This window comes from Haematobia irritans, chromosome 1 (genome assembly GCF_050003625.1).
Source record: "Haematobia irritans isolate KBUSLIRL chromosome 1, ASM5000362v1, whole genome shotgun sequence".
NCBI classification, from domain to species: Eukaryota; Metazoa; Arthropoda; class Insecta; order Diptera; family Muscidae; genus Haematobia; species Haematobia irritans.
In genome coordinates this window covers 232,100,949-232,122,138 of record NC_134397.1, presented here as the reverse complement: position 1 = coordinate 232,122,138, position 21,190 = coordinate 232,100,949, and the positions used below count along the sequence as shown (strand labels likewise).

At 34.4% G+C, this 21,190-nt stretch overlaps 1 protein-coding gene across 3 annotated transcripts in view; it reads right to left on the bottom strand.

Annotated features, from left to right (window-relative positions):
• LOC142224564 (octopamine receptor beta-3R-like) overlaps positions 1-21,190 on the bottom strand; it is a 99,044-nt gene that overhangs the window by 20,453 nt on the left and 57,401 nt on the right. For 2 of the 3 annotated variants that reach the window (XM_075294364.1, XM_075294396.1), the window contains exon 7: positions 7,393-7,779. The exons of the other annotated variant lie outside the window; for it this stretch is intronic. In XM_075294364.1, the coding sequence (XP_075150479.1) occupies positions 7,393-7,779 (387 nt within the window). The remainder of the gene's footprint in view (positions 1-7,392; positions 7,780-21,190) is intronic. 3 annotated transcript variants of the gene reach the window in all.

Here is a 21,190-nt window from a genome sequence, read left to right as displayed (position 1 = left end):
ACAAAAAAAAAAATTGTGAAAAAATTTTCTATAGAAATAAAATTGTGCAAAAATTTTCTACACAAATAAAGTTTTTTGAAAAATTTTCCATAGAAAAAAAAATTGAAAAAAATTTTCGCAAAAATTTTCTATAGAATATAAATTTTGGAAAAATTTCTATAGAAATAAAATTTTGCAAAAATTTTCTAAAAACAAAATTTTGCAAACATTTTCTATAAAAACAAAATTTTGCGAAAATTTTTTATAAAAACAAAATTTTAGCAAAATTTTCTATAGAAATAAAATTTTACGAAAAATTTCGATAGAAATAATTTTGCAAAAAATGTCTTTAGAAATAAAATTTTGACAAAATTTTCTTTAGAAATACAAAAAAAAAAATTGTGCAAAAATTTTCTATTGAAATAAAAATTCGCAAAAATTTTCTATAGAATATAATTTTTGGAAAAATTTCTGTAGAAATAAAATTTTGCAAAAATTATTTTCTATAAAAACAAAATTTTGACAAAATTTTCGATAGAAACAAAATTTTGACAAAATTTTCTATAGAAATAAAATATTACGAAAATTTTCTATAGAAATAATTTCGCAAAAAATGTCTTTAGAAATCAAATTTTGACAAAATTTTCTATAGAAATACAAAAAAAAAAATTGTGCAAAAATTTTCTTTGAAAAAAAAAATTGTCCAAAAATTTTCTACACAAATAAAGTTTTTTGAAAAATTTTCCATAGAAAAAAAAAATTTGAAAAAAAAATTGCAAAAAATTCTATAGAAATAAAATTTTGAAACAATTTTCCATAGAAATAGTTTGCAAAAAATTTCTGTAGGAGTACAATTTTCGACAGAATTTTCCATAGAAATAAAATTTTGCAAAATTTTTTATAAAAATAAAATTTTGCAAAAATTTTCTATAAAAATAAAATTTTGCAAAAATTTTCTATAGAAATAAAAGTTTGAAACAAATTTCTATAAATTCAATGTAAGGCATTTCTTTCAAAAACAAAAAACAATTTTTTATACTAAACACAAAAACTTGATCAAAAACTTCAAAATGAGATTTTTTTTTCATTTGGTAGATGTTTTGTAAAATTTTCTTAAATTTTAAGTAGATTATTTTTGACACGAGTGGCAACCGTGTCCGGAGGTCAAATCTGGAGATAGGTTTAGTTTTTGACTATATGGAATTATGAACCGATATGGACCATGTGGTGACGAAATTTCAACAGGATCAGATGAAATTTAATCCTTTAAGAGGCTCAAATATTGGGATGAGAGATAGGAACCAATTTTTTGCATGGTTGTTAGTGGGCATATAGTAACACCACATGATCCTATATACCACCATGGTCGGTTATAGCTCGTTTGCAATACCATCCGACTATAGCAACTCTTTGTGCCAAGTTTCAAGTCTATAGTTATTTGCTATGGACACCGCTAGATCGACTCAGATTTTCACCACGATCTAGAATATACAGTGAAACCTCCCAATATTTCGATGTGTTACAAACGGAATGGCAAATTTACTATGCCCCGGTAAAGCGGTAAAAACACCAGAAATGATCCAAAAAGTAAAGGCCAGATTTGATCGAAATCCATGCCCCAGTGGTGAAAAACCTGCATATGAGCATATTTCGAAGACGAATGTAACACATATTAAAAAATAAGATTTGGGCTAGAACCATTGTATATCTAAAAAGTGAAAGAGCTTACCGATGTACACAAAAAACTTAGAAATAGCCAAAAGGGTTGCTTCGCTTACACTAAAGTGGCCAGTTATCGAATTTGGTTTCCTCCAATGAGAAGCCATATACCCCAAACACAGTTTGCTTCACGCATATGTTTGTTGTTCAAACATATTATGTTTCACCTCAGGGCATACACGGGTAGAAAAGAATTTTAATGAAATTTTCTTTGTGTGGATATATTTTTAAGGCGTCAATTGGTTGGTGTTTATAGGCTATTTCTAAATTAATATATGTTTGCATCTAAGCATATTATATTTACAAACAGTTTATGTCCCAAACATAATATGTTCTAACATATTAACATATATGTCCCAAACATGTTATGCTAGTTTATGAACATTATATGCTTGCACTTAAAAATATTGTGTTAAAATAATTGAGTTCCAAACATATAATTTTTACACCCAAACATATGAAAAACAGTCTTTTTCGCCCGTGTAGCCAAAGAGGTCTGCTGAAAATGCGTACCTTTGATGGGCCACCAAAACCCAAGCTATTCCGATAGTAATGGTATTGGCCGCCGTAATAAATGCCGAATATTATCAGGAAAATATCCCAAAGGCGGTATAGAAGACCTGGACAAATAAACATTTCAGCCGCAGACCATGGACATTTCATGTAGCGTGGACTCAGTACCGACGCACTTAGCAAGAATGGCTTAAAAAGGAAGTTCTTCGCTTCATTTCTACGGCGCAATGGCCACTAAAACATCCGTATTTCATCCACGTCATTCGAGCCAAAAAAATCTACTAAAAATTGTAGAAAATTTTACCAAAAAAATCTTATTTTGCAGCTTTTGTTCGAAATTTTGTGGTTATTATGAAAAAAATGTTCTTCAAGAGAAATGATTTATTATTTTAGTTTAGAAGTCTTTTTTTATTACTTTATGATCACTTCTAATAGCGAACATTTATTTGGTTGTATAAATATTCCTTGAAGTAGCAAGGGAAAATTGCTACTTCTAAAAAACGGAGAACTTATCCGTAATGGAGTTTGATAGTATGATCTAACGAGAATTAAAATTTTTAAAGATTTTGAATAAATATTGACTTTATAGAAACATAAGTCAAATTTTTTTTATTGAAAATTTTTTCAAAATTCTATTTTTATAAAAAAAAAATTGTCAAAATTTTATTTCTATAGAAATAAAAAAATTTATTTCTATAGAAAATGTTGTCAAAATTGTATTTCTATAGAAAATTTTTTTCAAAATTTTATTTCTATAGAAATTGTTTTTCAAAATTTTATTTTTATAGAAAATTTTTTTTTCAAAATTTTATTTCTATAGAAAATTATGTCCAAATTTTATTTCTGTAGAAGATTTTGACAACATTTTATTTTTATAGATCTAAAACAACGGAAAACTTATGGAGTTAATGGAGTTTGATAGTATGATCTAACGAGAATTAAAATTTTTAAAGATTTTGTATTAATATTGACTTTATAGAAACATAAGCCAAATTTTTTATCGAAATTTTTTTCAAAATTTAATTTTTATAAAAAAAAAATTTTCAAATTTTTATTTCTATAGAAAATTTTGTCAAAAATTTTTTCTATAGAAAATTTTGTCAAAATTGTATTTCTATAGAAAATTTTGTTAAAATTTTATTTCTATAGAAAAATTTTTTCAAAATTTTATTTTTATAGAAATTTTTTTACAAAATGTTATTTCTATAGAAAATTGTGTCCAAATTTTATTTCTGTAGAACATTTTTTTCAAAATTTTATTTCTATAGAAAATTTACTCAAATTTTTATTTCTACAGAAAATTTTGTCCAACTTTTATTTCTGTAGAAGATTTTGCCAAATTTTATTTTTATAGAAAAATTTTTTCAAAATTTTATTTTTATAGAAAATTTTGTCTAAATTTTATTTTTATAGAAAATCTTGACAAAATTATATTTTTATAGAAAATCTTGACAAAATTATATTTTTATAGAAAATTTTGTCAAAATGTTATTTTTATAGAAAATTTTGTCAAAATTTTATTTTTATAGAAGATTTTGTCAAAATTTTATTTTTATAGAAAATTTTGTCAAAATTTTATTTTTATAGAAAATTTTGTAAAAATTTTATTTTTATAGAAAATTAAAAAAATTTAAAGAACATTTTTTAAAAATTTTATTTTTTATAGAAAATTTTGTCAAAATTTTATTTTTATAGAAAATTTTATTTTCTATAGGAAATTTATGTTATTTTTATTTCTATAGAGAATTTTCGTCACCATTCCTAGAGAAACTTTTCTCAAAAGTTTATTTCTATAAAAATTCTGTCCACCTTCTATTTCTGTAGAAAATTTTGTCCCAATTTTATTTCTATGGAAAATGTTGCCCAAATTTTATTCTTAGAGATAATTTTGTCAAGATTTTATTTCATATTTGTTGTTTTGATCTCAGCTTAGAAACCATTGCGTTGACTAAACTACAAAAGTAGCTTAACCAACAGAGGAAAAGAATGTTTTGAATTATTTGGGCGAAGCCGAATAGACTGCAAGATGGTTGGATGGGTGCACGTTTCCGAAGGTTCAAGTGTGGTTTACTTTGGGTTTTGTGAACTACCCGAATTTATTCTGATAATTTGTTGATAGTTTTGCTGCAAGTAGAGTATGCTGATGAGGAATGTGGTAATTCCGTAACGTGCGTCCATCCAACCATCTTGCAGTCTATAGGGCTTTATAAATTTGATAAAGATTATTTTCCTCTGTTGGTTAAGCTAATCTTGTAGTTTAGTCAACGCAATGGTTTTTAAACGAAATTTTATTTCTACGGAAAATTTTGTCCAAATCTTATTCCTAGAGAGATATTTTGTCAAAATATTATCCCTAGCGAAAATTTTGTCAAAATTTTGTTCCTGGAGAAAATGTTGTCCAAATTTTATTTCTATAGAAAATTTTCTTTTCTATGAGAAATTTTATGAAAATGTTATTTATATAGAACATTTGGTCAAAATTTGATTCCTATAGAAAATTTTGTCCACCTTCTACATTTTTTATAGAAAATTTCTATTTCTATAGAATATTTTGTCAAAATTTTATTACTAGAGAAAATTTTGTCAAACTTTCAGTTCTATAGAAAACTTTGTCAACATTTTATTTTTATTGAAAATTTTGTCCAAATTTTATTTCTAAAGAAAATGTTGTCCAATTTTTATTTCTATAGAAAATTTTGTCAAAATCTTATTCCTAGAGAAAATTTTGTCAACATTTTGTTCCTAAAGAAAATATGCCAAAATGTTATTGCTAAAGAAAATTTTGCCAAGATTTTATTCCTAGAGAACATTTTGTCAAAATTTTATTACTAAAGAAAACTTTGTCCAAATTTTATTTTTATAGAAAATTTTGTCAAAATTTTATTTCTATAGACAATTTTTTCCAAATTTTAGTCCTAGAGAACATTTTGTCAAAATCTTATTATTAGAGAAAATTTTGTCAAAATTTCGTTCCTAGAAAAAATTTTGTCAAAATGTTGTTCCTAGAGAATAGTTTGTCCAAATTTTATTTCTATGGAAAATTTTGCTCAAATTTTACTTCTATAGAAAATTTTGTTAAAATTTTCATTTCTACGGAAAATGTTGTCCACGTTTTATTTCTATAGAAAATGTTGTCAAAATCTTATTGCTAGGGAATATTTTGTCAACATTTTGTCCCTAAAGAAAATTTGCCAAAATGTTATTGCTAAAGAAAATTTTGCCAAAATTTTATTTCTAGAGAACAATATGTCAAAATTTATTACCAAAGAAAACTTTGTCCAAATTTTATTTCTATAGAAAATTTTGCCAAAATTTTATTTCTATAGACAATTTTTTCCAAATTTTAGTCCTAGAGAAGATTTTGTCAAAATCTTATTCTTAGAGAAAATTTTGTCAAAATTTCGTTCCTAGAGAAAATTTTGTCAAAATGTTGTTCCTAGAGAATATTTTGTCCAAATTTTATTTCTATGGAAACTTTTGCCCAAATTTTATTTCTATAGAAAATTTTGTTCAAATTTTTATCTCTATAGAAAATGTTGTCCACGTTTTATTTCTATAGAAAATGTTGTCAAAATTTTATATCTATAGAAAATTTGTGAAGTACCCTTAAGTGGAGAGTAATATTTTGTAAAATCTACCAAAACATGAAAGATTCTACCAATCTACCAAGCAGTAAAAAATCAAAAATTTTTGGATGAATTCTACCAACTGTGGCATTAGTTTTAATGCGTTGATCATCTTAAGACGACGTTTCGTCGCGAATAGACCAAAATACAGCATCCCAGCAAAAAAGCGGCGCCAAAAAAATTGTGAAAATGTTCTTTTTGGATCCGGAAGCGGTGAAAAATTGGCGCAGAAGCGATGAATTTAACACGGGCTTGTCATAGGACGGATGTCCACCATTTCAAATGCTGTTGCACTGAATTTGCAGCACTTCTTAGGGTGTAATCCGAATTCAGTATTTTGGATGTAAATTAGAAAATTTTGCAATAATTTGCCAAATAAATAATTTTTATATTTTTTTATGATTTTAAAGCATTGTACCGCTTGTCTGAAACGTTTGAAATCAAATATTTTCAAAAATTGGCAATTTTTCTAGAATGGATTAAGCATTTTTTTTCGAAAAAATTTAATAATTTTTTCCATTTTATTACTCCTTATTCTGTTTTTAACCTATTTGAAACAAAAAATTTTAAGTATCCTTTCAAAAATTTGAAAAAAGCGAGATACAAAAAATTGAATTAAAAGAACTTCTTGAGTAGTTAAAATAAAGAACATCTTTGAGAGAACATTTTTGGAAGTGCCTTTAGAAGCATTTCCATTTTTTTGCTGGGATAATAACTATCGTCCAGCGGCTTTTTTGGCATTTTGAATGTTACAATTTGTGGCAAAAAAATTCTAGCGAGTTAGAAAAATATCTAAACTAATTTTAAAATTTGATGTTTTGTTTTCGCTATTTCTTCCTTTTGGGGGAAAAAATAAATAAGCAATGAAAAGGCCAATATAGCGTTTTACTTTGTCGCATTACACATCGGTCACATCATACCGTCTTTGTATATCGCCATCTTCTCTGACAAAACTAACATTTCCCCACCAAAATCAGTTCAGAAGTTGTTTTGTGTTGTGCCCTTCTAAATTCCCGCTTACAAAGTTGAGTAGAAACCCGTCCACTAGGCCCTAAAGTTATCAGATTATTTTGAATGGTTTAAGATTTTAATTAAATATTTTTTCACACTCCATTGTAGATTCAAATACATTGTGAAACATAAATAAATTTCTCATCACTCTAAATATAAATTTTAATAAAATTGAAATAATGGTGTAATCAGAGGCTAATAAAAATCGATACACCCTATTGTTTGGCTAGGTGATGTGCAAAAGTTTAACACAACAAGGTGTCTATTGAGTTGTTTTTGTTTAGGGTTTTGCTTGTTGTTGTTGTTGCGTTTGTTGATTGTTGCTAAATTGTTTTTGATGTTTGTATTTGATTCGTTGTTGTAGATGTTTTTGCTGTGAGTTTATGTGGGTGAATTCGAAAATATCAACAACAACAATGGCAATGACATTGCTGTCTACATGAATGCTCTCTCTATCTCTCTCTCTCTAATTTCTGTTTTGTTTTGTGATTTTGTTGTTGTTGTTGATGATGTTCTTGGTGTTTGTCTAAATCTCAAAACTCACCATTGGCCCCACACTGACATCCGGTTGGTCGCTGTTTCCGGTTCGAATGCCAATACCTAAGCTTTTGTGCCATTGTCTGTGGCATTTGCTTATCGTGACCGTTATTTTCCTTTTGCTGTTGATGTTGGGCTTTCAAGCTGGCCCCACAATAGAGGCACTTGCTACGCTTTTGGCCCTTGGATGTAAACGAACTATTGGTACTGAATGTTAGACACTTGGTGACACCAACGCCTACCCCACTATCGCCGTCATCACCAAGGCCATTGTGGTGAAGCTGTGTGGCCCCATTGGAATCGAGCATTTGTTCAACTTCTTCCTCATCGACAAAGATACAAATGCCACCACGTCTTTTAAGTGAAGATTTACTTGAGAAATCGGGATCGAATTCTGATAGTCGTTGAATATCAATTGGGGGAAAAATTCGTAGATTTTTTCATGGGTTTAATTTGGGTTTGGTTGATGAATTGGTTGTTTGTTGTATGGGTAGTATAATTTTTTTTACAGTTTTTTTCATTTTTTTTTTTTGATAAAAATATATACAAAAGAAAGTTGAAGGAATAATAATTGTAATTGAGTTGAGGTTATATTTCTGTTCAAAATATTTACAATAAAATTATGAAAAAAAAATTGCTTCAGTTTTTTTTTTCAGGTGATATTTGAGAAGAAATGAAGTCGTAACGAAAGTTTACATGCTGAATACCAAGTCAGGCAATCAAACAAGAATATAAGAGATTTACAACTGCTCACAAACGATGGTTATTAAGACTGAATTTGATAGCGATGATCGAATGACTTTAGAAAATAGAAGAAGAGAAAATGAAAGATTTAGAATATTTTGCTTTACTGGTCTTAATGGGTTTGCCTTTCCAAGATTTTTTATGAATTCGAAAAAAACTCAGAATCTGAGGCCTAATGAGCAAAGAATCTGCCATGCCAATTTGGTCTCATTTTAAATACAAAATAATCTTAATTTTGCCCTCGTGAGATATAGGGGAAAATACGAGTCACAAGATATCTTAGATATAACCTTAGTCAGGCGAAATCATTTTTTCACAAAATCACACTTTGCCTTAACCGTTTTTTTCGCCACAGAAATGGAGGGAGACCAAAGTTTTTTTTTCATTCTTAATGCTGCATAATCCACTTAGTCGGGTCCAAATAATTTCCGTCCAATAAGCTTAGCCTCATACCTGGTTAAGTCTCTGAAGGGGCAGAGAGATATCTATCTAAACTAGTATTGTAACACATCGAAATATTGGTCTAAGACCACATAAAGTATATATATATATATATATATATATATATATATATATATATATATATATATATATATATATATATATATATATATATATATATATATATATATAAATATATATATATATATATATATATATATATATATATATATATATATATATATATATTCTGGGTCGTGGTGAAATTCTGAAACCGATCCCCAGACCTCCGAAGCCTCTTGGAGGAGCAAAATACATTCGATCCGGTTGAAATTTTGCATGTGTTGTTAGTATATGGTCTCTAACAACCATGCAAAAATTTATCCATATCGGTCTATAATTATATAGATTCCCCCGATCCCCAGATTTAATCTCCGGAGCCTCTTGGAGGAGCAAAATTCATCCGATCCGTTTGAAATTTGGTACGTGGTGTTAGTATATGGTCTCTAATAACCATGCAAAAATTGGTTCATATCGGTCCATAAATATATATAGCCACCATATAAACCGATCCCCAGATTGACCTCCGGAGCCTCTTGGAGGAGCAAAATTCATCCGATTCGGTTGAAATTTGGCACGTGTTGTTAGTACATGGTCTCTAACAACCTTGCAAAAATTTATCCATATCGGTCTATAATTATATAGATTCCCCATAAAGTCCGATCCCCAGATTTGATCTTCGGAGCCTGTTAGAGGAGCAAATTTCATCCGAGCCGGTTGAAATTTGGTACGTGGTGTAAATATATAGTCTCTAGCAACTATGAAAAAATTAGTCCATATTGGTCCGTAATTATATTTGGCCCCCATATCATTCGATCTTCAGATTGACCTCCGGAGCCTCATGGAGGAGCAAAATACATCCGATCCGGTTGAAATTTGGCACGTGTTGTTAGTACATGGTCTCCAACAACCTTGCAAAAATTTATCCATATCGGTCTATAATTATATAGATTCGCCATACAGTCCGATCCCCAGATCTGATCGCAGGAGCCTCTTGGAAGAGCAAAATTCATCCGATTCGGTTGAAATTTGGTACATTGTGTAGTATATTACCGCTAACAACCATGCCAAACTTGGTCCAAATCGGTCTATAGTTATATATAGCCCCCAGATAAACCGATCCCCAATCACACAAAAATTGGTCCATATCGATTTAACGGAACTATATACACTAATATAGTAATATAGTATAGTATAAAGCGACCCCCATATTTTAATTCTGGCTCTCTAATTACCGCGCAAAAGTTCATATCGGATTGTAATATTTGTAGACTTTCCTATATATACCGATCAACAATTGAATTATATACGTATTTAATCTGCTTTTTTGTCTAATATATACCACGACTAACTTACAGTTTACAAGGCGATGTGAAAATGCTTATCGGCAAGTATTCCCACAACCCAAGTAATTCGATTGTGTAGAAGTTTCTACGCAATCCATGGTGGAGGCTACATAAGATTCGGCCTGACCGAACTGACGGCCGTATGTACTTGTTTTTATTGAATAGATAATAGCGACTTTTGAAGCAGCATTTATTAACATTAAGCCCATTTAAGAAATACAGCCATTATCAACTTTAAGAACCTGGGTTACATGGGCTAATAGGTGAACTCATAATGAAAAATCTAAAGCAAACCTTCTGAGATATGTGAATAACGGCACACCCAAAGCCAGAGTTCTACCACTTTTATGTGAGCCTCAAACATCGAGCTGTTTGGTATGTTGCTATAAATAGTCTTATAAACTCGATGTACAGTTCAGACACTGATCTCAGGTTAAACCATTCAGATTTCTGGTTGCAGTTCAACAGGACTAAGATGTAGTAAGTAAGGTTTCAGATGTAGTTGAATCACTCAAGACTCGGTCTACATTTCAATCCCGAGGTCTCGGGTAACCACTGTGATTTCGTTCTGCAGTTAAATCAGTCTGACTCGGCCAATAACTGAGTTTTTGGCTGCAGCTCAACCACTAAGGTTCCAACCGGGATTTCAAACATTATCGGTTTGGCCTGCCGTTGACACTGTAATTCAATCACTCGATACTTGTCCTGCAAAGTCAACTTGGTGTTTATTCACTGGGGACTATAGTGTAGACAATGAAGTATCGGTCAGTAGTTCAACCGCTAAAGTACTTTTAAAGTGCTGGTCCTCAGTTCAGGCACTGAGATTTCTGGTTGTGGCTCAATCTCCAAGATTGCGGTCTGCCGTTTATTCATTGGTAGCTTGGCATACAATTCACTTGAACCACTAAGGTTTCGGCCTGAATTTCGCTCTCCAGTTCAATTAGTGATATTTCGGTATGAATTTCAATCCCTAAGGGATCGGCATACAGTTGAGACCAAAGGACTGAGGTTGCGATGAAGCCCATACAATCAAGGAGGCTTAGGCCTGCATTTTAAATATGTTCATGTTCAGCTCGGCCGGCAAATCAATCGCTGAGGTTTCATTTTCCAATTTAAACATTCAAGATTCATTTTGCAGTGCAACCACTGTCATTTAATGGCTCAGATTTCAGGTATTTTAATCTCTGAAGATTGGTCCTGTATTACGATTTCCGTTTGCAGTGCTACCACTAAGATTTAGCCTGAATTTGAAATTTTGGCGACTTCCCCCATAGTTCAGTCACTGCGGTTTCGGATTGTAGTACAATCACAGGAGTCTCGGTTTGCAGGGGAAACACTGAAATTTCGGCCAGCGAATAGTTCAACAACTAAAGTTTTGGCCTGAATTCAAACCTTTAGGACGGGCCTGCAATTCAGTCACTGAGGTTTACGTCTGCCGTTCAGTGTGAATTCCAAACTCTAAGGGATCGCCATACAGTTGAGACCAGAGGTTTGGTATAGTGGCAACCCGATATTTCAGGCTCACTTAGACTATTCAGTTCATTGTGATACCACAGTCGTGAACTTCTCTCTTATCACTGAGTGCTGCCCGATTCCATGTTAAGTTCAATGACAAGGGACCTCCTTTTTATAGCCGAGTCCGAACGGCGTTCTATATTGCAGTGAATCCACTTAGAGAAGCTGAGGTATCAACCTTCAGAAATGTCACCAGCATTACTGAGGTGGGATAATCCACCGCTGAAAAACTTTTTGGTGTTCGGTCGAAGCAGGAATCGAACCCACGACCTTATGTATGCAAGGCGGGCATGCTAACCATGGCACCACGGTGGCTCCCGTGGTACATGCTACAATCCATGAAGATTCGCCCTTTGAGATTTCTGCCTGCAGTGTAACCACCGTTAAATAACAGAGATTTCGAACTCCAACTCAATCAAGGGTCCATGCGGCAATTAAGTTACTCAGATTTCTGGGGTCATTTCAATTACTGAGATTTCGACCTGCAATTCAATCATAGAGCCTTAAATCTGCATTTGAAATTCTAGGAAGTAGATCTGCATTTCAATCATTGAGTTTTCGGCATATGTGGCACTCACACCGATTTCGGGCTACAGTTCAACCACTAAGGTTTCGAACTGAACTCAACCATTATTAGACTCGAGACAACTTCCGAATTGTGAACTACTACCACCCCGCTATATAAAAACAGATGATATTATATCAATCAGATATGTACTTTCTTGGCGTTAGCGATTTAAACCGAGAGTTTTAAGGAATATAAGGGTGGCAGACCAATTTATCTTATATTCTCTATTTTCTAATTTTGATAAAGTTGGATCAAAAGTATATCTTCTAAGAGGTCAAGTTGACGAAGTAGATTTTTAGTTTATACGAGGGGAGTTTGTTTGTTTTTATGACCAAAAATAGGTCATAAAAACAACCTTTAGACTTTGACTGCTTGATCTTTAATTATTATAATTATATAAAGGGTGATGCGGTCAAAATTTAGTCAATATAAACTTGACGTATTTCTTTCAATTTTGCATTTAAAAAACCTGAACACCCCTCATTTTGAAGGTGTGTGTGTGTAGAATATTGCTCCTATTTTGATTTTGGAATTCACTCTTCAGTTGTCAAAATGCCGTCCAAGCAAGAAGAGCAGCGTATCAAAATTTTGCTCGCGCATCTCGAAAATCCGAGCTACTCGCACGCAAAGCTGGTAAAATCGCTAAAAGTTGCCAAATCAACCGTTACAAATGTAATTAAAGTGTTTGGGGAACGTTTGTCGACAGCCAGGAAGTCTGGATCGGGGGGGAAATCGAAAACCGGAAGCCGCTGAGACGACAAAGAGAGTTGCCGGTAGTTTCTAGCGAAACCCTAACCTCTCTCTCCGAGATGCCGCAAATAAGCTGGGTGTATCGTCTACAACCGTGCATCGAGCCAAAAAACGAGCCGGACTATCGACTTACAAGAAGGTAGTGACTAGAGGTGTGCACGTGAGTAGTATTTTACTCACGCTCACGCACACTCACGCACGATATTGTTTGGTAGAACTCACGCTCACGCACACTCACGAAAAGAAAATGTGTACTCACGCACACTCACGCACGAAAATGTCGTGACTCACGAAAATACCGTGACTCACGAAAAATATCGTGACTCACGAAAAATGTCGTGACTCACGAACAATTTTTTGAGTAATTTACCTTAGCGACGTGTCTGAAAACATGAGCATTATTAAAATCGAGAGCGTTATTACACTCTTAACATCCCAGGTGTCACTAAAATTGTAAATGAATTTAAGTCTTAAGCGTTTTATGTCGGGGGGCGGGATTATTTTCGTGAGCGTAAATCTTTACTCACGCACACTCACGAAGATAATATTTTCGTGACTCACGCTCACGCACGACATTTTGGTATGTTATTCACGCTCACGCACACTCACGCCGTTGCCATGAGCGTGACTCACGACTCACGCGTGAGTCACGACAATTTTCATGAGTCACGACAATTTCGTGTCACGTGCACACCTCTAGTAGTGACTCCAAATCGCGATGATAAACATAATACGACGGCCAAAGCGCGATCCCGGAGGCCGTACACGACGATGCTGACGAAGTTTGACTGTATGGTAATGGACGACGAAACCTACGTCAAAGCCGACTACAAGCAGCTTCCGGGACAGGAGTTTTATACGGCAAAAGGAAGGGGAAAGGTAGCAGATATTTTCAAGCACATAAAACTGTCAAAGTTCGCAAAGAAATATCTGGTTTGCAAAGCCATCTGTACCCGTGGCTTGAAAAGCAGCATTTTCATAGCTTCCAGGACTGTCAACCAAGAAATTTACGTGAAAGAGTGTTTGAATAAACGTCTGCTGCCTTTCCTGAAGAAACACGGTTGTTCCGTACTGTTTTGGCCGGATTTGGCATCTTGCAATTACGGTAAAAAGACCATGGAGTGGTACGTCGCCAACAACGTGCAGGTGGTTCCCAAGGACAAGAACCCTCCCAACACGCCAGAGCTCCGCCCAATTGAGAAATACTGGGCTATTGTCAAGCGGAACCTAAAGAAGACCAAAAAAACTGCTAAGGACGAGCAGCAGTTCAAGGCAAACTGGCTTTCTGCGGCGAAGAAGGTGGACAAGGTGGCTGTACAAAATCTGATGGCAGGTGTCAAGCGTGAGGCCCGGCAATTCGGATTTGGAAAAGCGAAAGCCTAACTGAATATTTTTCCTGAATTTTATACTAATTGAACTTGAAAAAGAAATTTAATTTGATTTTTTAAGTAAACGATTTCACCGATTTACACGCGTTTTCCCTTGACCAAATTTTGACCATATCACCCTTTAGGTATACAATCTCGATTCATATTTAATAAGTATTATTTGAACTTTAAAATCGAACAAATCTCAGATTCTGTGTTATGCTAGATATAAGATTTAGGTTAGATACATGAAGTAGCTCCTCCAGGCTTTGAATACTAATCAACAAAAGGTAAAATGAAGATATTTTTATTTGTAATTAATTATTATACGAGCTTTATCGACAAAGAAGATTAAGGAACTTGATGAATTGAGTAATTGAAAAGAAAAACCCATATACAAATCTATACACGCCTAACTATACATATGTCCGTTGGGCGAATTGAAAATTCCATCTGGCTGTGGACGTTTAATATGAAATATTATCTATGAATTATGAAATAAATACGAACAAAATCATGTATCCGAATAAAAATATATTTTATTAGTTTTTGATAAAAATGAGGAAACTATTAAATTGTATTCTAATTTACATTTCTGAACAACAGAATTATGGAACACCATAGTAGGTAACGGTTTATAACATTGACTGACAAAACATTGGACATATACAAAAACTATTTTTCTCTCGAATATATTGAGAAAAGTTAACATAAAACATGAACAAGAAACGTGAACAGTAACACAAAATAGAGATATATATTTGGGAACTCTTTTATTTTCGTTAAATCAATACTGGTATGGTTAGAATTGGGGTGTTTCTGGTGTCTTGGAATTTTTAGAGTTTTGTTAGACCAGCAGCATTCTAAACTACAAACGATGGTGTATCTGGTGTGTATCCGAACATGGCATGGAAACATGGTTACACATGGAGCTAAAGAAGCTTTGCTGTGAAATTTAATGCAAATTATGAAGACGATGGCGATGATGATGATGTTGAAGGTACTAAGTTAGTTAGCATAGTATGAGTTAGTTAGATATCATATGAATTTCTATAATACAATAGTATAATACATAAGACAATAATATACATTGTAATACTGGATATGAGAAAATTTACGTATATGAGCCATTACTGCAAGGAATCCAATATACAATGTTGGTATTACTTAGATCGAGACTAAAAATACTTTACTTCGTCTCTAGAAGATAATCCGAATAAAATATGTAACAAAAATTGGTTTTGGTGATCTCTCCGATTACACTATTCTTAGGTTATGTGGCAGCCCGATGTATCAGGCTCACTTAGACTATTCAGTCCATTGTGATACCACAGTGGTGAACTTCTCTCTTATCACTGAGTGCTGCCCGATTCCATGTTAAGCTCAATGACAAGGGACCTCCTTTTTATAGCCGAGTCCGAACGGCGTTCCACATTCCAGTGAAACCACATAGAGAAGCTTTGAAACCCTCAGAAATGTCACCAGAATTACTGAGGTGGGATAATCCACCGCTGAAAAACTTTTTGGTGTTCGGTCGTAGCAGGAATCGAACCCATGACCTTGTGTATGCAAGGCGAGCATGCTAACCGTTGCACCACGGTGGCTCCTACACTATTCTTCATTTATTAAGTGAATAATAATTGTGCTTCGGCGTGATATCTATCGAAAGGTATATTACCCAGTTGGGAAGAGTATAACAATGCTAGCATCCCTATTGTCAATGGATCGAAATGGAATTTGATTCAATGAGCGAAGCATATCGTAACAGGTTGGCTGATAAGTCCCAGGTCTAACAAAGAAAAACACATTTTTTGTCAAAATTCGTTTGAATATTCAACATAGTTCTCTTCAAGAGCGATACAGAGATTATAACGACCTTCCAATTTTTTGATACCATTTTGGTAGTACTCCTTCGGTTTTGCCACAAAATAGGCCTCAGTTTCGGCGATCACCTCTTCATTGCAGCCAAATTTTTTCCCTGCGAGCATCCTTTTGAGGTCTAAGAACAAGAAAAAGTCGCTGGGGGCAGATCTGGAGAATAAGGTGGGTGGGGAAGCAATTCGAAGCCCAATTCCTGAATTTTTGCCATCGTTCTCAATGACTTGTGGTACAGTGCGTTGTCTGGGTGGAACAACACTTTTTTATACCCTCCACCATAGGATGGGGTTATATTAACTTTGTCATTCCGTTTGTAACACATCGAAATATTGCTCTAAGACCCCATAAAGTATATATATTCTGGGTCGTGGTGAAATTCTGAGTCGATCTGAGCATGTCCGTCCGTCCGTCCGTCCGTCCGTCCGTCCGTCTGTTGAAATCACTCTAACTTCCGAACGAAACAAGCTATCGACTTGAAACTTGGCACGAGTAGTTGTTATTGCTATAGGTCGGATGGTATTGAAAATGTGCCATATCGGTCCACTTTTACGTATAGGCCCCATATAAACGGACCCCCAAATTTGGCTTGCGATTGCTCTAAGAGAAGCAAATTTCATCCGATCCGGCTGAAATTTGGTACATGGTGTTAGTATATGGTCTCTAACAACCATGCAAAAATTAATCCACATCGGTCCATAATTATATATAGCCCCCATATAAACCGATCCCCCGATTTGGCTTTCGGAGCCTCTAAGAGAAGCAAATTTCATCCGATCCGGCTGAAATTTGGTACATGGTGTTAGTATATGGTCTCTAATAACTATGGAAAAATTGGTCCACATCGGTCCATAATTATATATAGCCCCCATATAAACCGATCCCCAGATTTGACCTCCAGAGCCTCTTGGAAGACGAAAATTCATCTGATTCAGTTGAAATTTGGTACGTGGTGTTAATATATGGCCTCAAACACCCATGCAAAAATTGGTTGAAATCGGTCCATAATTATATATAGCCCCCATATAAACCGATCCCTAGATTTGACCTCCGGAGCCCCTTGGAAGAGCAAAATTCATCTGATTCGGTTGAAATTTGGTACGTGATGTTAGTATATGGTATCCAACAACCATGCAGGAATTGGTTCATATCAGTCCATAATTATATATAGCCCCCCTATAAACCCATCCCCAGATTTGACCTCCGGTGGATAAGCAAAATTCATCCGATCTGATTGAAATCTAGTACGTGGTGTTAGTATATGGTCTCTAACAACCATGCAGGTATTGGTTCATATCAGTCCATACAGCCTAACTAGGTCCATATCGGTCTATAGTTATATAGTCACACATAAATTGGTGCATATCAACTTCATAATTGTAGCCCCCATATAAGCGACCCCCACATTTCAATTCTGGCTCTCCACGTACCGCTCAAAAGTCCATATCGATTCGCAATTATTTGTACACTTACCTATACATAACTTTTTTGTCTAATATATACCACGTATGGACTAACTCACAATTTAGAAAACGATGTTAAGTAGTGTTAAGATACCTTGCCATCGGTAAGTATTACCACAACGCAAGTACATAATTCGATTGTGGGTGACAGTCTTTCGCAGAAGTTTCTACGCAATCCATGGTGGAGGGTACATAAGATTCGGCCTGGCCGAACTTACGGCCGTATATACTTGTTCTTCTTCTTATGGGGCCGTTTTGCCGCGATTTTGACCTTCAAACGCTCCAATAACGCCATATAATAGTCACTGTTGATGGTTTTTCCCTTCTCAAGATAATCGATAAAAATTATTCCATGCGCATCCAAAAAAACAGAGGCCATTACTTTGCCAGCGGACTTTTGAGTCTTTCCACGCTTCGGAGACGGTTCACCGGTCGCTGTCCACTTAGCCGACTGTCGATTGGACTCAGGAGTATAGTGATGGAGCCATGTTTCATCCATTGTCACATATCGACGGAAAAACTCGGGTGTATTACGAGTTAACAGCTGCAAACACCGCTCAGAATCATCAACACGTTGTTGTTTTTGGTCAAATGTGAGCTCGCGCGGCACCCATTTTGCACAGAGCTTCCGCATATCCAAATATTGATGAATGATATGACCAACACGTTCCTTTGATATCTTTAAGGCCTCTGCTATCTCGATCAACTTCATTTTACGGTCATTCAAAATCATTTTGTGGATTTTTTGGATGTTTTCGTCGGTAACTACCTCTTTCGGGCGTCCACTGGGTTCACCGTCCTCCGTGCTCATTTCACCACGCTTGAATTTTGCATACCAATCAATTATTGTTGATTTCCCTGGGGCAGAGTACGGAAACTCATTATCAAGCCAAGTTTTTGCATCCACCGTATTTTTTCCCTTCAGAAAACAGTATTTTATCAAAACACGAAATTCGTTTTTTTTCCATTTTTTCCCAATAACAAAAGTTGCTTCACAAAAGACGCTCTATCTCACAAACTAATTGACTTACAGACGTCAAATTTTGACACGAATCATTTGAAGGTTGGTACTATATAAAAATAATATGCATTTAATACTAGCGACGCCATCTATGTGTCAGACCGGGGAATTATCAGCCAACCTGTTAAAACTATGACCGGTTGGCGTAAAACGGGATGTTTGTTGACGAAAGCTTTTAGATCTCGGAAAAAAATCTCAAGTTTAGTGGTGTAGATAAAATTCCAATCAGTCTGGATTGTTTTAAGTTTTCGAGAGATTCTACCAGGAGCCACAGTGATGCAATGGTTAGCATGCCCTCCTTGAATACACAGGGTCGTGGGTTCGATTCCTGCTTAGAACGAACACCAAAAAAGTTTTTCAGCGGTGGATTATCCCACCTCAGTAATGCTGGTGACATTTCTGAGGGTTTCAAAGCTTCTCTAAGGGGTTTCACTGCAATGTGGAACACCGTTCGGACTCGGCTATAAAAAGGAGGTCCCTTGTCATTGAGCTTAACATGGAATCGGGCAGCACTCAGTGATAAGAGAGAAGTTCACGACTGTGGTATCACAATGAACTGAATAGTCTAAGTGAGCCAGGTACATCGGGCTGTCATCTAACCTAACCTACCAGTATGTGATAAGTTCTAGGTTCCTAGAAGTAAGTAAGACATTCAGGATAAGAGGCTTATGAGAATTGAATACCCCTTGGTTAGGTTAGGTTAGGTGTAGTGGTAACCCGATATTTCAGGCTCACTTAGGCTTTTCAGTCCACTGTGATATCACACTGGGCATAATTTCTCTCTTATCACTGAAAGGTGACGGACTCTATGTTTAGTTCAATGATAAGGGACACCCTTTTTATAGGCGAGTCCGAACGGCTTTGAAACACCCAAAAATGTCACCAGCATTACAGACAAGGGATAATCCCCCGCTGGAAAACTTTTTGAAGTTTGGTCAGAACTGGGATTGAATCCATAACCCAGCACTGAAAAAAATATGTCAAAGATTTCATGTCTTTAAAATCCGAATGCAAATTTTGCTTAGCATATAAGACGCATTTCCCGTTGGAAAACTTTTTGAAGTTTGGTCGGAACTGGGATTGAATCCATAACCCTGCACTGAAAAAAATATTGTTGTGAGGTCAAAGATTTCATGTCTTTAAAATACGAATGCAAATTTTGCTTAGCATAGAAGACGCATTTCTCTAATATAAAGCTTTTTTCCTTGTCCAAAAGTCGATAAACTTTTCAATGAAGTCGTATTGTCCTTATAATTAAGTAATTTCACTTAAAAATTGATATCATAACATGAAAGAAAAAATGTTTGGGCTAAGATCAACTTGACTTTAATAATTTAGAAAAATTCTTTAAATTTAATGAAATTGTCTATAAATTAGTTGTCTTTTTGCACCTTGACTACAAAGCAAAAAATCGTTAAAATATAGGACATGTTTTTCAACACTTTATTTTAAAGACGATTTTTACTTGAAACATAGCATAATTTCTACTGGAAGTCGAGTCAGAATGTGGAAAATAAAGTTGTCGTTAACACGTTTTTAAAGGACTTTGATAGTATGTGAAGAAAAAATCTGAAAAAACCAAAAATTAAAATTTGCTTCCTCGAAGCAAGTACACAAAACCCAAATTTCAAAGAGAATTGTGTCTTAAAAGTATCCTTACTTGTATTCTCCGCTTCTTTGGCTCGGAATGAATACCAAAATTTTTAAAGTAAATACAAAATCTTTGGAACCGGACATGTTTTTTTCAGTGTGTGTATGCAAGGCGGACATGTAGCGCCCATCAATGAAAGATTAAAACTTTAGTTTTGAGAGCTTCTTCATATACATTATGGAGAGTAGGGTTTAATTTGGTCTTTTTATTTGAGTTTTCGACGAATCTTAAAAGTCTCTTCTTAGCGCGCTAGAAAATCCAATGAAAGAATGCCTTACAAATGTTTTGAAACCAAAACTCTATAGATTTTTACCCACATTACTCGAATGAGCACGGCCAGAGAATGAAGCCGCCGAGTCGCGCCGCCACCCTAATTTTGCAAAAATTTTAGCCCAGAAAATTTGAATGAAATGTAAATTTGCTTATAATATTAGTTGTACAACTAATCTCATTACCATTTGAATAACTTCTAATCAATTTTATAATTTATAATTATCCGATGCCGAATAGACAAATTTATATCGGCTTAGCCGTAAAGCCGCTGCTGCCGGATGAAAAAATGTATAATCAGCCCCGCCGCCAAAAATGGTGCGGTGTCTAGAAGCCAAAGAAGTCAAATTGGGTGATCGATCTATATAGGAGCTATACCCAAATTTGGACAGATATACACCATAATTGGCACTACTATTTGTGGACCTTAAATACCAATACATTTTGAATTTCATACAAATCGGATAAAAATTGTGATTTCTAGATACTGAAGAAGTCAAATCGTAGGATCGGTATATATTTGGGATTTACTGATTCACACCATATTCAGCACCGCTATTTGTGGACCTAAAATACCTCTGGCACGGGATCATAGGAGATTCATTGGAGGTTATATATGCTTCAAGAAAGACAAATCATTTGGTCTTACTTCCTGTATGGTATTGGCTCCCAAATCGATTAGTTGGATTAGGGTATTGGAATGCGAAGTTGTTATGATTTCACCTTGGCAGCGG